At 36.2% G+C, this 18167-nt stretch overlaps 1 protein-coding gene across 1 annotated transcript in view; it reads left to right on the top strand.

Moving 5' to 3' along the window:
- The window catches only part of NUP98 (nucleoporin 98 and 96 precursor), a 92998-nt gene that overhangs the window by 22213 nt on the left and 52618 nt on the right, over positions 1–18167 (top strand). Inside the window, exons 10-12 of the mRNA XM_042780961.1 lie at positions 789–881; positions 6492–6632; positions 16555–16688. Coding sequence (XP_042636895.1) covers positions 789–881; positions 6492–6632; positions 16555–16688 — 368 coding nt within the window. The remainder of the gene's footprint in view (positions 1–788; positions 882–6491; positions 6633–16554; positions 16689–18167) is intronic.

Genomic DNA, 18167 nt, shown 5'->3' with positions numbered 1-18167 from the left:
AGTCACATATGTCTCTAAATCATGCTTCATGGTGAAGGAGGATAGTTTTCTCAACTCTCCATTGTCTCTGATGGAAGAAATAGTTCAACTCGGAGCAAGTTATTCATACTGTCTTTTCTTTTTAATACTAGCTAATTATTTGAGAGCTGATTTAGCATGCCAGCATTAAATCTCCTCAAATGATCAATCCCACATTACTATCCATGCCAAGTTCAGCTGGCCAAAATAATAGCTGCTATAGAGATTTTTATACATAGTTTTCTCTCAGCAAGAACTTACAGTTAGGTTCAACAAAGTGTCTTTATTATTTGACTATCTTAATTTGTCATTTGAACAGATGAGGTTTTTTGGTTTTGTTTTTGATGATTAAACATGAAACATGGATTGGAAGCTTTGGGCCATACAAAAGTGATGTTCCCCAAATTCAAACACAATCATTTTGCTTTAATATTGGATATCATTTTACATTAAAATGATATTTTAAAGCTGAGAATAATTAAGCAAATGTGAGGACTTCAGGGATCAGTTTGCAGGAATCAAGAGTTATATTAAAAAAAGAAAAAAAGTTAAATTAGCCTACCATTTAGGAATCCTAAATATTAATTTCATTCTGTTTTATGTAGGGTTGCTATGAGTCGGAGTTGACTCGATGGCACCTAACAACAACAAATATTAGTAAGTGAAAAGATACAAAGCTTAGGGTCAGGCTGCTTTGTTTTAAACTCCATTGTAGAGGAATTTAGGGATTGTGTTGAAAGTATAGCCCACTCATTCTTCTGTCCTCTTAGGTTTCGGCACAAATACCAGTGGAAATAGCATTTTTGGAAATAAACCAGCAACTGGGAATTTGGGAACTGGACTTGGAGCAGGATTCGGGACAGGTAAGGAACTGCTATGACAAGAGTTAGGAAGTGATACATCTTGGCTTTCTAATCTCTGGAACATAAAGGCTCTATTTGGTCATATGCCTGGAAATAAAGAGACCCAGATTTCCATTTTCACAGATGGATTCATAAAACTTTACCAGCATTTATACTTTACCAGGTCTTGAAACATTGGTACATTTATCTTACAGGCTACATGTTCCTTTGTCCTTTCTCAGTGCTGATATATATGGAATTTTCAGTTTTTATTGTGCAAATTGTCAATATGACTTTCTTAACTTTGTTGTTTTGGTGACAAGGATTTGAGATTTTGAACTGTTTATTAAGTAAGTTTTATTACCCTAATGGTATGGCAGAGCAGAAAGTGCACATGTTGAAGTATTTACCACATCTGATATTTTTCAGGTTCTGTACACATACCCTTCAGTTCTTTCCACTGTGACACCACCCTGAAATGTTACCCCTTAGTCTCTCTTCCTACTGCTGTCCAGTAATTATTTTTCACGCCTTTGAAGACACTGCTTTTAAACAGTTGGAGGGTAGTGTGGGTCGTAAAATGGATAAGTGCTTTAGCATGTACAGTTCAACTAGGTTGTTAAGCATACAGTTTTGCCTGCCTTCCCATTTTTTATGACCATTTATTTCCATGGTTTCTGCTTCCATTGTCCAATTATCTGTTGTCTTTGTTTCTAGGATTTGATCATTCATCTGTCATCTCCTTAATAGAGCCTCATTTTGTACTCTGAAATATTTCTTTTCATTTGTTTTTTTCCTTTTAAAAGAAAGGTAAAAGTGCTTACAAAATACTTCCAGCAGTACAGAAATATCATGAAAAATCAAAGTCTTTCAGCTGTGAAATAACAGCTGTTAAAAGTTTGGGATGTATCTTGTCAGACCCCTTTCTATTTATTTTTCTTCTATTTTTTAAAATTTTTATTGTGATTTGGGCGAAAGTTTACAGAGCAAATTCATTTCCCTACAGAAATTCATATACATTTTGTCTCATGACATTGACTGCAATTCCCCATAATTCTACTTATTTTTCAAACATGCATTTATATAGACACATATACATGTATATTTGTACATACGTGTATTTTATATATAGGTTCTTTGCTGTTTTTAAATGGAAACCATACTCTACGTGAGTATTTTTTAAACCAAAGGCTGAGATGCATTAGTTGGTTGCAGTATTAATATAGTAGATTATAGCCAGGATTTTAAAATTATGAATAAGAATTTAAAAAATCCTTGTACATATTAAGGTTAAGTATTGCTTTATGAAACTTGTATTCCTGTTATATATATGTATGTGTGTTTTAGATCTCAATATATTTCATATGCTCTAGTCAAAAATGTTTGAAAGCAACTGTCTTAAATAGTATTCTGTGACTTGTTTTTTCATTTCATATCATATAGGCATTTTTTATTTTTTCCTTTTTGGTCAGTACCTATAGCTCTATTTCATTAAAACAAAAGTAGTATTCTATAATGTATATATATATGTGTGTGTATGGGTATACACACACATATAAATATCTATACACGCACTATTATTTACTTAACTTTTCCCCTGTTCTTGCACATTTGATTTAGGTGATATTATTAGCAATGCTCTAATGAAGATCCTTGTTACATAATTTTGTTTGTTAGTATTACTGTAGTGTTGGTACTTAGAATTGGAATTATGTCAGAATAGACACATATTTTGAATTTTGGTAGCTTCTGCTAATTCACCTTTGCAAAAAGACTATGCCAATTTGCATTCTTGCTCACATTGTATAAGAGTGGCCATTTTCCTTGTATCCTTTCGATATTGGTGGGCTTTTTCATTTTGGCATAGATGATAGTGGAAATTGGCATCTTCAGTTTGCATTTCACTAATTACTGGTAAGGAGCTCTGGTAGCTTAGTGCCTAAAGCACTTGACTGCTAACCAGAAGGCTGGCGGTTCAAACCCACCAGCCACTCATCGGAAGGAAAGTTGGGCAATCCTACTTCCGTAGTGATACTGCCTCGGAAACCCAAGGAGGGGTCGTTATGAGTCGGGGCCGACTCGACGGCAAATAACAACAACAGCAACAACAATTACTGGTAAAGGTGAATATCTTTATGGATTTTTATGTCCATTTGCATCTTTCAATTAACTATTCATAATGTTTGATCATTGTTTCTTAATTTGCTTGTTAGTGCTTTATCATGGATAATAATTCTTTTTAGCTATATGATAGAATCTTACTTCAGTGTTTTAACTTTTCCACATTTTACCTGTATATATTTTGCAAAAACCTAAAGCTGAAAAGCTCTTTTTGTTTGTACGTTGTGATCCCTGGACTTAAACAGAACATATCATTTGATTTTCTGCCAGAGAAACGGTATTCTCTTCTACACCTGGAGGAAAAACTAGCTTTGGTATGGGGAGATGAAGGGATTTCTCAAGGTTTGTTGTGACTCTGGAGTTTGCACACTGTGAACTTAAGACCTGAATAAGATGCTACTCTCTGTCACATATATTTCCACCAAGGATCTTTATGTACAAGTTGTTATTTTTATGTATTGACAGTTGTCCTTTCCTCTCTGGCTTTGAGGCTTGCGGGTCTTGATTAGGAATGCTTTCTCTTGTAGCCCAAGATTATTATTTTTTTAATGTATTTTTTTTTTCTGTTGCTTCTGCTTTGTGAAAATTTGATAGTCCAACCTTTTTATTTATTTGAATATATTCAATTTTTCTTAAACAGTTTTCCCTTATATGTATCACATTACATTTTTTGTTATTACTATATATTCCTTATTAATTTATTGTCCATATACTAAACTAAAAGACAAATATAGCCAGTAAAGTTTACACCCCACCCTTAGCAGCTGTAATTAACGTAGGGAAGTAATAATGATGAAAATCACCAAACACACTCTTGGAATTTCTTGATGAACACTTCTGTAAAAGCTGACTTTCGATTTTTAGAGAAATGTGTTCTGAGATCTTTCTATACAAACACTCATCTTCAGGAACTCTGAATTTCATGGGATCACAAATAGAGTAATGTGTCTTTGGCCTGTATTTTTGGGCATTGGCTGAGTGACTGGTCCTGTGCAGCCTCTTATTTTCAGTGATGGATATTCAAACTCATGCCTCAATAAAAATAAATTTTCCTGTAACATAGGCCTTTGGGATTTTCATGAGTAGTTGACAATATAAATATTAAATGCATTAAATATTATTGTCTGTTAAAAGGTATCTAGTAAAGGCAGTCTTTGTATTCTTAAGGTTTACTTGACCAGTCTTAGTATAAAATGTTTTATACTGTCCTTTAATGTGTGATTTTTCTCCCCCCATATGCTTAGGTTAAGGAATAATCATTAAATGATGGTCATAGCATTTCTTATTCCACAGTGATGGCATATACCTGCATGGCATACCATTTTTTATGTAGTTACTTGGTAATACTATTAAGAAGTTTTAATTCTTCACGTTTTCCATAAAGTAATAATTTTAATGATACATTTAGTGAGATTGATTGCTCCATTAAGATCTACAAAGGAAAGTCTTCTACCCAAAGCTAATAGATACCGTAGACAAAATTAAATTCTAACATTTGTTAAAAGGTCCCAAGGAGAATATAATCATTTTCAGTCTTTCCTTGAGCCATTTGATTTTTCTAGAGCTGCTGTTTCTATCTTGTGTGATAGAAGATAGGTGGGGAGCCCCACACCTTCTTTATGCCTGCCACAATTAATCATAAATATAGCATATTTTTATATTTTAACTGATTGCCAAATCATTACCAGTATCACATATAACATCACACTCAGAATGTCCTATAAGTTTTGGATTATTAGTAAGTCTTTTCATTAAGGATAAAAAGCAATTTGTGCATTAAACAAGACAGACCTGGGTAAAATACATGATTCTTCCATTATGAACAGTTATTGGAAGAGTATGCAATCAGGATATTTTAAGACATTCTCTTTCAAGATTAACTGAATCTCCCACCTATGCCTCATTTACTCTTTTGTGGATTATTGGAATGTAGTGATAATTAGACTGGTTCATAGGGTTGTATCCAGGACTGCTACAAAGACAAGGGCAGGAATTACACATCCATCCAGAACAGAAATTTTATCTATTTTATGCATTCGGGTTTCATGTAACTTTTTGATCAAGAGTAAGGAGATATTTGACTACCAATCATCATCATCTTCCTCCACATCCTCCTCAAAAGTGCTATAAAACACTCACTCGTTTGAGTGAGGAATGTGGTTTTAGTATTTCATAGAGCTTATACTGTTTTCCATGGTTTGAAACTTTTAGAAGAAGTCTTACTAAACCTCGCCCCAAAGCTGGCCTTTCCGAGGTAAAGTAATCCCATTCTCTGTTTTGAATGGGTACATTTCTGTTTTCTTGTTATTAGTGAGATTGGATAGTTACAGAATGTTTTGTCCATTCAGTATTCTCCTTCACTAATTTATGTTCTATGGATTCTCTATAAACTTCCTGTCCTTTCTTTTAGTTGTGATCTCAGAACAAATGCCACATACTATTTTTTACCTCTAAGGATTGTATATTTGATTTTCCTGGTATGTCATGTCTCTGCCAAGAGACCCTTGCAGTTGATCTGTAAAAAGGAACTTCAGGTCCTCCACATTGCCAGTAACTTATATTCACTAATTTTTTTTCCCATTTTACCCTTTAAAATCATTGCTGATAACATATAAATAAGACCTATATGCAAGATTCATTAGGTATAAAACATTAACAGGATTCTGCAGTAGGTTTCCCTTGTTGACAAATTCTTACTCCATTAGATCTGGTTCACATTGAAATGTGAGTCTATTTTAGTAACCTTATCACAGGACATTAGTTTTTTGTAAGACACATTTGCCATTGTATAGTAGTTAAAGTACGTATCATGGTATAGTTAGCCTTGAAAGTCTTAATTTTTTCTACTCAAAGATATATTGGATTTGACTTTGTATAGCTTAGCCTGTATGTCAGTTAAAAGGTAAAATACCAGTTGGGTCACGTGAGCATTTTGATTGGTAGGTACTGAAATTTAATTGACTATTTTTTGGCAATATTTTGTACTATAGTAAGAGTTTAAGAGCGCTGGTTGAATTGTTAGATGTACCTAGTTAGAACCCCAGTTCCACCATTTATTATATCTAATAGTGGGCCGATTAGACTAAACCTGCAGTTTTCTCATGTGTGAAATGGGTATAATAATTACTATTTCGGGAACTTGTGAAGATTAAATGAGATGATAATAGCTAATATTTAATGTTTAGAATATATCAGGTCTTTTCTAAATGGTTTACATGTATTAACTCATTTTAATCTTAGACTAAACCTCTAGGCTGTATATTGTTATCTGGTGTTGTAGTTGAGGAAACTGAAGCACAGAGAGGTTAAGAGTTTTGCCTATGATGTATGTAATGTACATAGCACGGGTCCTTAGGACATAGGTAGCATTTGCTATGTTTGCTCTTATTTTGTTGAAATGAGTAGTCATTTTGAAGTAGCCAAATGTGTTATATTTTTAAGTAACTGACCTATGGCACAACATTCAAAGGATCTTTTGTGGCACTTTTTTCTTTCCTCTTGTCTCCATAGCTCTTGGTGCTGGACAGGCATCTTTGTTTGGGAACAACCAACCTAAGATCGGAGGGCCTCTGGGTACAGGAGCCTTTGGGGGCCCTGGATTTAATACCACGACAGCCACTTTGGGCTTTGGAGCCCCTCAGGTCCCAGTAGGTAAGTGTCAGTCACTTTAGAAGGCTATACTCAGATTATTTCTTGCTAATAGTTGCCTTGTTGGCCTTTTTCTATTCTACATCTGTTCTCCCCATCAAAGTAATACATACATGCTAGTCATGAACAATTGTATAATACAGAAGTACTTACAACAGGCTCCCTTCTCCCCACTCTCAGGCCCACTTCTCCAAATAAACTACTTATGTTACTTCTTTTAATTCATCTGGGGTATAATTAAGTCCCTGTCTCTAAATGATGTGCTTGTATTTCTGTGCTTTGCTTTATTAAGTATACAGTAAATTGAACTTGTTATGGTAGGTGAGAATTTAGCTCACTTATCAAACTCTATCTTCTTTATTTACTTCTCCCAATATAACTATATTTACTAATTGTAGTTTTACCTATTGAAGTGTTTTTCAAATTCCATTCATTCAAATACCCCTTCCTAGTTTTTGCCATATTTGCCTACCACCTTTATTATTCACAGGTAACTTAAGAAAATTAATGTTTTATTTATTTACTTATAGATACAGATATATAGATAGATAAAACGTTGTTCTACCAGAATAAGAATTTAATATCACTTGGTGTAAATAGAGTAACTGTGAGATAGACCAGTGGGTGGTTGGATGGATAGGTAGGTGGGTAGGTAGGTGGATAAGAATGAATGGATAGATAGGAAGACAGATACTACTAAATTTAAATTTATCTTCTGTACTACCATGATACATGTTCCACATTTTGATAAACCTTTGCAAATTTAATGTATGTAGTTATATCCAAAAAACCAAATCAAATCCGTTGACATCAAGTCCATTCTGACTCATAGCTATCCTATATTACATTTTCATGTAATTCCTTCCCTTTGTATTCTGTTCTTTTTCTGGAAAGCCTATTAAGCCAGTAGTTCTTATATCGATACGGGATAACTTTGCATCTGCTTCCCCACCCTCCAGACCCCCTCCACCCTAGGGACATTTGGCAAAATCTGGAGACATTTTTGGTTATCAAACTGGGGAAGCTGTGCTACTGGTATTTAGTAAGTAAAGATCAGGAATGCTGTGAATCATTCTACAATGCACAGCACAGCCTCTCACAAAGAATTATTTGACTCAAAATGTCAGTAGTTGACACTGCCTCACTGTGTTTAACTGTATGCCAAATCTCTTCCTCTACCTCTTTTATGTAAACAAAGTTTTGTTGGAATACAACCATTGTTTCCTTGTTTATGTGTTTTCTGTGGCTGCTGTCACATTGTAATGGCAGAGTTGAGTAGTTGAAACAGACCATTTGGCCTGCAAAGTTAAAATATTTGTTATCTGACCCTTCATAGGAAAGTTTGTGGACCCCTCCTGTCTGTCTCTCTTTTTTTTCCTTTATTTTCTTTTAGTTCTACATTCTTAGAGGTTTTTATTGTCTTCCAAATCTTTTTAAACCTTTATTTTCTAAGAATTCTTTCTTGTTCTGGATGTTCTTTTTTTTTTCAAGCATGTAGTTCTTAGATTCAGGTTTTTTTAAACTCTGATTTTGTTAATTGGCATTTAAAAAAAAAAACTTTCAGGGGAAGTTCTTTTTATTAAATCTCCAGAGTTATTTTGCTTTGATCCTCCTCTTTAGTGTTTGATAATCCTTTCCATTCATATTTGAGAATAAAATAATAAAAAATTGTCAGCTCTATATGTGTGGATTTACCAGTGGATACTGCTTTAGGGTAAGCAGGCTAAGAACCAGCTATTGTCTTAAAGTACTCTAAATATTATAATGCGAAATCCTTAGCTCTGGGACAATACCACTGCTCACAAAGTTGCTGTTGTTCTTTCCATCTGGTTTACTTGGTTCATTAGATGCACTCTCTGATATTTTGGCTTACTTGTTTAGTATTCAGGGATTAGGAGGAAAATAGGTTACAGTTTTTTTGTATACCGTCTTATTAATTTTTCCTTCTATTTTCAGTCCCACTTTATCTGTTTTGGTATTCTTGAACCCCTAACCTTTTTGTCATTCTCCTGGGCACCTAGTCTCCATTTTTGGCTATAACCACCTTTGAGTGTAATCTAAGCTATAGTTTGCTTTATCCTGCTTTATTAGTTATCAGTCCTCTGTCCTTTTCTTTCTCATAGAAATGTGTTATATTTTCTTAACTATTCATTTGCCCCCTTTTACTCCTTGTCATTGTAGGTTTATATAAATACATTTCGTTTTATGTTGCCATAGATTTCATGGGGTCTTTGGAGGAAGCAGAGATCAATTAGAGTTCTAATTGATCTCTGTATGAATTTGATAGTCAGTTGTCAGTTCGTCATTAAAGGTGACGTTTTCATTTTTTTTTTTCCTCTCATTTTTGGTTGTTTTCAGCAGAAGGAATTAGCATATTGCAACTACTGTTTCAAGATAAAATGTATATAAGTTGTTGAATGGAGAACTAATTTGCTTTGTAAACATTCACCCAAATCACAGTATTATTTTTCAGAAAAAGAAGGGAGCATAAACACCTTAACCTGCCATTTTTATTTGATAGCTTTTTAACTGATTTTTAATAATCTACCTATTTTTCAAAAGGAACTAAAAATTTATAATACAAAATTTAACAGTTCAATTGTCTATATTAACTGTCCACTAATTGTATTGATTTTTAGAATGTACATGTTTGCATCACAGAATTTTAGTTGAAAGGTATTTTAGAGCTCATATGAGTCCACCTTTTACTTATTTACTTATTGTGAGAATCCCTTACTTACCTTAAAAACTTCAGTTTTTGAGGCTTTCTGTCTTAGGCTGAGTTCTCTGAAGAAGCTTGTATCTATATACATGTTGTTGGTGCTATCGAGTCTGATCCAGTGCACAGTGACCTTCCGTACAACAGAATGAAACACTGCCTGCTCCATCCACACAGTCTTTGCTATGCTTGAACCTATCATTGCAGCCACTGTGTCAATCTTGTTGAGAGTCTTCCCATTTTTTGCTGACCCTCTACTTTTCAGTCTATCTTGTTGAGATTCTTCCCCCTGCTTTTTTTTTTGTGTGTGATTTGAGTGAAAATTTACACAGCAAATTCACTTTCCATACAGCAGTTCACATACACTTTGTCTCATGACATTGACTATAATTTACCCCAGTGCAACAGCTTCCCTCCCATTTCCTCCCAATAGTTACCTCTTCCCTGTGTCCATCCCTCCATGTACTCCTTCCCCCTGAACTGTCTCCCTGTACATTAACAGCCCTTCTTTCTCCCATGATTGTTCTCTCCAAGGAGTGTATTTACGTATTTTAAATGTTCAGCTCATATGCCTGTGTTTTGTTTGGCTGGAAGCCATAGGAGTGGGATTCAATTCCAGACCTGAAGGGCAGCTAGGGGCCATAGTCTCAGTAGTTCCACCAGGCTCTATCAGACCAGCAAACCTGGTTCTCCCCTCCCCCCCTTTTTTTCCCCAAATGATGTTGAATTTTGTTCCACATTGTTCTCCCTCTCTATGCAGGGTCTTCTACATAGATCCCCCTCTGAGTGGTGGACAGTGGTAGCCAAATACCATCTAGGTCTTCTAGTCTCATAGTTGTATAGGCTGAGGATCACATGGTGTATCAGTTGTTAGGACTATTGTATCCATGAATTTTTGGTTTTCTTCATTCTACTTTGCTCTGGACGGGGAGAGACCCATTGTTGCATCTAGATGGCTGCTTGCCAGCTTTTAAGATCCCAGTCGCTACTCGCCAAAGTAGGAGGTGGAACAGTATTTTGTGTAGTATGTTATGCCGATTGAGCTTGATGTCCCTTGTGACTATGGTCCTGAGCCCACAGGTTCAACTACTTGGTTTTCTGGGTAGCTGGCTGTGACCAAGAAGTGACTACAGTCTTGTCCCTTTTCAGCTCTACTATACACCTGGGAATTCAGATCATACAAATACACTTATAGGACCATTGTCTGCTAACCCTGTACATGATCTTGGGTACACTCCCCGCTTCATAGACATACCTAATAGTTAAGCCTGTCCACCCATCTATCCACCTATATACCTATGTTTGCCTTCACTGACAACACAGTACTGTATGTGCAAAGAGGTTCACCTTTGTTGTCTGTACACCTCCTATGTACATCTCTGTGTCTTCCTCTTCCTCATTGGCACCATGTTGATCACTCATATTTGGTACATTACCCTTCTCTTCACCCAAATCAGTACTTACCTCTACCTATCTAACAGTGTTCCCTCCCTTCCCTTCCCACCCCTGGTAACCAACAAAGAAAATTTCCTTCCATAGATAAACTTTACCTTGGCTTTTACAATAACAGGCTAATACAATATTTGTCCTTCTGTGATTGACTTATTTCATTCAGCGTAATGTCCTCCGAGTTCATCCACATTATGCGATGTTTTGAAGATTCTAGGTTATTCTTTAGGGTTGCACAGTATTCCATTGTGTGTATATACCATAGTTTGGTTATCCATTCCTCAGTTGATGGACCCCTAGGTTTTTTCCATCTTTTGGCTTTTGTAAATAGTGCTGCAGTGAACTGGGTGTGCATATGTCTGTTCTTGTCATGGCTTTCACTTGAGTCTTCCCCTTTTTTTCTGACCCCTCTACTTTACCAAGCATGATATCTTTCTCCAGGGAATGGTCCCTTCTGACAGCATGACCAAAGTATGTGTGACAAAGTCTGGCCATTCTCACTTCCAGGGAGCATTCTGGCTGCATTTCTTCCAAGATAGGTTTGTTTGGTCTTCTAGCAGTCCATGGTATTTTCCGTATTCTTTGCCAATTTCAAAGGCATCAACTGTTCTTTTTTTCTTTTTTTTTAAATTGTGATTTGGGTGAAAATTTACAGAGCAAATTGACTTTCCATACAGCAGTTCACATATACTTTGTCTCATGACCTTGACTACAATTTACCCCAATGCAACAGCTCCCCACCCACTTCCTCCAGATAGTTACCACTTCCCTATGTCCATCCCTCCATGCATCCCTGCCCCCTGAGCTGTCTCCCTGTGCATGAACAGCCCTTCTATCTCCCATGATTGTTCTCTTCAAGGAGTGTATCTACCTCAGGTAAATGTTCAACTCATATGTCAAAGGCCTCAGCTGTTCTTACTCATCCAGCTTTCATATGCATGTGAGGCTATTGAAAATACCATGGTTTGGGTTAGGGTGTACCTTATTTTCATCATGACATCTTTGCTTCTTAACACTTTAAAGCAGTCTTTTGCAGTAGATTTGCCCAGTCTATTTGGGCAAATCTGTTTGATTTTTTGACTCCTGCTTCCATGGCTATTGATTGTGGATCCAAAATGATATCCCTGACAATTTCAGTCTTTTCTCCACTTATCATGATGCTGTTTATTGGTCCACTTGTGAGGATTTTGGTTTTCTTTATATTGAGGTGTAATCTATGCCAAAGGCTGTAGTCTCTGATCTTCATCAGTAAGTGCTTCAAGTCATCTTCACTTTCAGCAAGCAGGGTTGTGTCATCTGCACATCACAGGTTGTTAATGAGTCCTCCTCCTGTCCTGATGCTGTGTTCTTCATATGGTCCAGCTTCTCAGATTATTTACTCAGCATACAAATTGAATAAATACAGTGAAAGGATACAACCCTGATACACACCCTTCCTGATTTTAAACCATGCAGTGTCCCCTTGTTCTGGTTGTATAAGTTCCTTGTGAGTACAGTTAAGTGATCTGGAATTCCCATTCTTCACGATGTTATGCATAATTTGTTATGATCCATGCAGTCAGCTGCCTTTGGATAGGCAATAAAACACAAGTAAACATCTTTCTGGTATTCTTTGCTTTCAACCAAGGCCCATCTGACATCAGCTATGATACCCCTTTTATATCCCTTTTTACAGGTCCTCTTCTGAATCCAGCTTGAATTTCTGGAAGTTTCCTGTCCATGTATTGCTGTAGCTGTTTTTGAATTATCATCAATTTTACTTGTATGTGGTAATGATATTGTTTAATAATTTCCATTCTGTTGGATCACCTTTCTTTGGATTGGGCACAGATATCGATGTCTTCCAGTCACTTGGCCAGGTAGCTGTCTTCCAGATTTCTTGGTGTAAATGAGTAAGCTCCTCCAGTGCAGCATCCGTTTGTTGAAACATCTCGGTGGATATTCCATCAATTCCTGGAATCTTATTATTCGTCAGTTCCTTCAGTGCAGCTTGGACTTCTTCCTTGAATACCGTTGTCTCTTGATCATATGCTACTTCCTGAAATGGTTGAACATCAACCAGTTCTTTTTGATACAGTGTATTTCTTCCATCTTTTTTTGATGCTTCCTGCATCATTCAATATTTTGTCCATAGATTCTTTCAGCATTGCAACTCAAGGCTTGAATATTATCTTCAGTTCTTTCAGGTTGAGAAATGCCAAGTTTGTTTTTCCATTTTGGTTTTCTAACTCCAGGTCTTTGCACATTTCATTATAATACTTTAGTCTTCTTGAGCTGCTCTTTGAAATCTTCTGTTCATCTCTTTTATTTCATTTTCTCTTCCATTTGCTTTAGCTACTGTGCATTCAAGAGCAAGTTTCAGAGTGTCTCTTGACATCCATTTTGGTCTTTTCTTCCTTTCCTGTCTTTTTAATGACCTTTTGATTACCTTGTGTATGATGTTCTTGATGTCATCCCACAACTCATCTGGTCTTCAGTTGTTGGTGTTTAGTGTGTCAGATCTCTTTTTCAGATGGTCTCTAAATTCAGGTGGAATACAATCCAAGTAGTGTGTTGGCTCTTGTGTACTTGTTTTAAGTTTCTTCAGCTTTAACTTGAACTTGCTTATGAGCAGTTGATGGTCTGTTCCAGAGTCAGCTCCTGACCTTATTCTGACTGGTATTGAGCTTCTCCATCATCTCATTCCACAGATGTAGCCAGTTTGATTCCTGTTGATTCCATCTGGCAAGGTCCATATGTATAGGCACAATTTGTATCTACCAGTGTTGCTTCTTTGTTTACAGCTTTTGCATTCCAGTCACCAGTAATTAGCAATGCATCTTGATTGCATGTTTGATCAATTTCAGACTGCAGAAGTTGTTAAAAATCTTCAATTTCTTCATCTTTGACTTTAATTGATACATAAATCTGAATAATAGTAATATTAACATCTTCCTTATTAGTTGTATGGATATTATCGTATCACTGACAGCATTGTACCTCAGAATGGATCTTGAAATGTTCTTTTTGAAAATGAATATGACTCTGTTCCTCTTCAATTTGTCATTACTAGCATAGTCGACCATAAGATTCTGATTCAAAATGGCCAATACCTGTCCATTTTAGTTTATCAGTGCCTAGGGTATCGATCTTCATGCATTCCATTTCATTTTTGACAGCTTCCAGTTTTCCTAGATTCATACTTTGTACATTGCATGTTCCTATTATTGGATGTTTACAGCTGTTTCTTCCTGTTTTTAGTCATGCCACATCAACAAATGAAGACCCCAAAAGCTTTACTCCATTCACGTCATTAAGGTCAACTCTACTTTGTGGAGGCAGCTCTTCCCCAGTTGTATTTTGAGTGCCTTCCAACCTAAGGGGCTCATTTTCTGGCACTATATCAGATAGTGTTTCACTGCTATTCATGAGGTTTTCAGTGGCCAGTGTTTTCCAAAGTAGATCACCATTCTTCTTCCCAGTCCATCTTGGTCTGGAAGCTCTGTTGAAATCTGTCCACTATGGGTGACCCTGCTGGTATTAGAAATACCAGTTGTATAGCTTCTGGCCTTACAGCAACACACAAGCCACCACAGTTCAGCACACTGACAGGTGAGGAATTTAAAGGGTATGCCATGGCAGGAAGTAGTCTTGGGGGTTCCTCTGGTCTCTTCTGTCCAATAAATATGGCCTTTTTTCGGAACTTGATTTTTGTCCTCCTTTTTTGGGAGGGACCTCTATTTTGTCCTTGCTGGGAACGGTTGGTAGTATTTGCCTGACACTGTCTAGTTCTGGTCTCAAGGTAGTATAGATCAGGGTGTGGTTTATATAGACCATTAGTCCTATAAACTAGTTTCTTTTAGTCTTTAGTTTCCTCTTTCACTCCAACCAAGTACATACCAATAGTTGTATGTTAGATGGTTGCTCGCAAGCTTTTAAGACTCCTTATAAATGTCTATAAAGAAAATAAAAAAATTTTATCTCAAATGTCTTAATCCTGGGGTGGGTGAAAAGGGGAGTGTTATCTTGTGGAGGGGGCAGTGACTGAGCTGTTAAAGGTAATGAAAAAATTTGAAACAGTGGTGATGTGTGTTCAATGGGATGAATGTTATTAATGTCACTGAATTGTACATGTAAAGTAGACCGAAATGCCAAATATCTGTGATATCAATATATTTGACATGTCAGTATTTTTTACATGCCTTCCAACCTAAGGGGCTCATTTTCTGGCACTATATCAGATAGTGTTTCACTGCTATTCATGAGGTTTTCAGTGGCCAGTGTTTTCCAAAGTAGATCACCATTCTTCTTCCCAGTCCATCTTGGTCTGGAAGCTCTGTTGAAATCTGTCCACTATGGGTGACCCATATATATATATATACACACACATACATACATATATTTGTTTTAGTATATAGTGTACCTTTCTATGCATAAAAAACATTAAATGTTTCCAGATACACTAAATCATCTTTAACATCATAATATAGTCATCGTAATAATATTTTTATGCATGTTGCAAAGTAGTGCCCATTTGTTATGAGCCATCATATGTACTTCGAATTTTTAGTATGATAAGCTTTACAGGAGTTGGTCGTAACTACTGGTTATCCTGTAACCCAGGGACTGCCTGTGTGTATATGTATGTGAATAAGTGTATGTGTATATGTATATATAGCTCTTTATCATAATTTAAGAATTAAATTGGTTAATTCTTTTGAAAAGTGTTCTTTGTCTAGTCATTTTTTCAAAGATTGATTTTATCTTTCAAAGGTCTCTTAGTCAAAGTATAATGGAGATAGTTTTTTGTTTTCAGTTGATTATTTAATTGTATATTATGAATATAGTTTTCATTGTTCCTTGACTTGTGTCTGTTATTCTCTGTGACTGAAGACAGATGCTTGCTTGTTCTCATACTTTGAAAGAAAATTAGTCTGATTGGGTGATATTTTTTTCCCTTTCAGTTCTTACTTAAATATAATATGCATATTACATGTACATAATAAATGCATAAGTATATCTGAACTGTTTTTTTTTTTTATTATGCTTTCTTCCTTTATATCTTTAGTATATAATTTTTATTTATGAGTTTTTACTTATTAAAGATGCCTTCATATTTCCATAATGAAACACGTTGTTTTTACTAAGTATATAATCCTATATACTTATTATACTACATGCTTATGTGTCTTAATTTTTACAACTGTTACGTTGATCACATAGATTATTTCCAAGTCTTGACTGTTACAGATAATGTTCATTGAACATCTATGAATATTTCTTTATTTTGTTTCTAATATAATTAAATCCTTGGTTTAAATTCCTATGATTGAAATGACAAGGTTAAAAACTATAAAACCAGTACTTGCCGTATGTACTGTCATAATGTTTTCTTCAGACAGATTAAGCCAATTTATAATGTTTCTGTAAGTCAGAGGCCGTAACACTTGTTACAGCTGTGCGAGTCATGAGTAGTGAGGTAGGAATGAAATATTCTTCAAGGATATTTTAATTTTATTTCTTTATTACTGGTGATGAACATTTTCTACATGAATTTCTATGTGTGTCATCTCTTATAAAACACCTTTCTATATCTTTGGGCCATTAGTTTATTGGATTCTTGATTTCTTTCACTTTTTTTTTTTCCTCTCCACTAATACTGTTGAGTGAGTCTGAACATTTTGGAGACCACATCCCCCAAAAAAAGTGCTGAGTTCTCTTGGTAAAAATGGAGTGGATCCTTGGGCTAACACTTTTTTTTCTTTGTCTTTTGTTAAGCTTTGACAGATCCAAATGCTTCTGCTGCCCAGCAGGCTGTCCTCCAACAGCACATCAATAGTCTAACCTACTCACCTTTTGGAGATTCCCCTCTTTTCCGGAATCCCATGTCAGACCCTAAGAAGAAAGAAGAGGTAAAATTCAGGATGCTTTTGTAAAATTTCTTCTTAGAAAAGGAGAAACTAAATGTAGAGAATATAATTTCCTGGCTTTATGGTATAAGAGTATAAGCAGAACTAGCTTTATGGCATAAGAGAATAAGCAAAGCTAGATGGCAGTCAGGGCTGAGATTTTACAATAGCCCTGAAGTAAGGTAGCTATTATTCTCATTTTATAGTCAAGGAAATTAAGGATCAGGGAAGCTGACTGGCTTTCCTAAGATTGTAATGCCCTGAAGTGGCAGAATCAAAAACTCTTCCTGATTTCTACATAGCTGTGTCTTACTCTCTTATGCTCTAGTGGCAGAGAAATTGTCTTTGTCTAGGTCTGTCTTTGGTTTGTGTTTGCTTATTTTACTACCTTAAAGCTTGTGAGACCTTGGGCAAATTATTTTCCCTCACTGAATCTCAAATTTCCTCATCTTTAAAATGGAAATAGTAAATGCTGAGGATTAATACATATAGATAGTAAGTTGTTCACTGTACAGAAACTGTTGTTATTAATTCATTTATGTTATCTCATTTATCCTTCTGGTAGTTCTTAAGTTAACCCTGTAAGCTAGATACTATGAAAAGCAAAATATGACTGGCAGTATTTTTTAAAGTGCTATATAAATGTAAGATGTGGGGACTTCTGGTAAGATGGTCAAATAGGCAGACAGGCTACACAGACCCTTTTAAACAAAGAAAAGAGAAACCAATTGACAGATACGGAAGATAATCCTGGAGCCCTGAGCTTTAAAAGGAAGTATACAGAAGTGGATTAGACACCAACTAATGGAAAAACCTGAATGGAAACAGTGAGTACGGAGACGGTCAGAGCAGCATACTGTTAGTTACTCTGACGGGAACACCAGCCTAAATGTTTCCCAGTGGTGTTGGGACCTGAGAATTAACCTAAAGATCAGCCCTGGTTGCCAAGGGCTGCCGGGACAACTGTGCTGGTGGCCTATGACTAGGAAGGGAAACAGCAAGGAGGGAGATGAGCTGCGGATTTTCGGCTGTCCAGAGAGCGCAGCCATTTTGATTGTTTACAACCAGCAGCGCGGTCACTTTGGATATTTAAAGTGATCGAGGGCGCAGCCATTTTGAATGTTTACAAGCGGTGGCCATTTTGGATATTTAAAGTGACCGAGAGTACAGCCATTTTGAATCTTGACAAGTAGGGGACATTTTGGATTTTAAAGTGACAGCATTCTCATTTGGATTCCAGGGACCTAAGAATAGGCTCTGTTTGCCAAGGACAGCAGGGACATATGGGAGGCTGACAGTGGGAAAGGAGATAGGTAGCAAGTGCATAAGTGCTGCCGACTAGTTAAATAGAGGAGCACAACACAATACTCTGCTTACGTAGATAACATACAAAGAGAACGAAAATTGTGGGTGCAAAAGCAGCAAGGAGGCCACATGTTCTGACCTCCTCTAACCCTACAAGAGAAAGACAGGATTACCAGC

This window comes from Orycteropus afer, unplaced genomic scaffold (assembly GCF_000298275.1).
Source record: "Orycteropus afer afer isolate SDZICR_OR568_19922 unplaced genomic scaffold, OryAfe1.0 scaffold00074, whole genome shotgun sequence".
In the NCBI taxonomy this organism is placed as follows: Eukaryota; Metazoa; Chordata; class Mammalia; order Tubulidentata; family Orycteropodidae; genus Orycteropus; species Orycteropus afer.
Note: the sequence above shows the minus strand (reverse complement) of the source record. Positions and strands in the feature narration are given on the sequence as shown.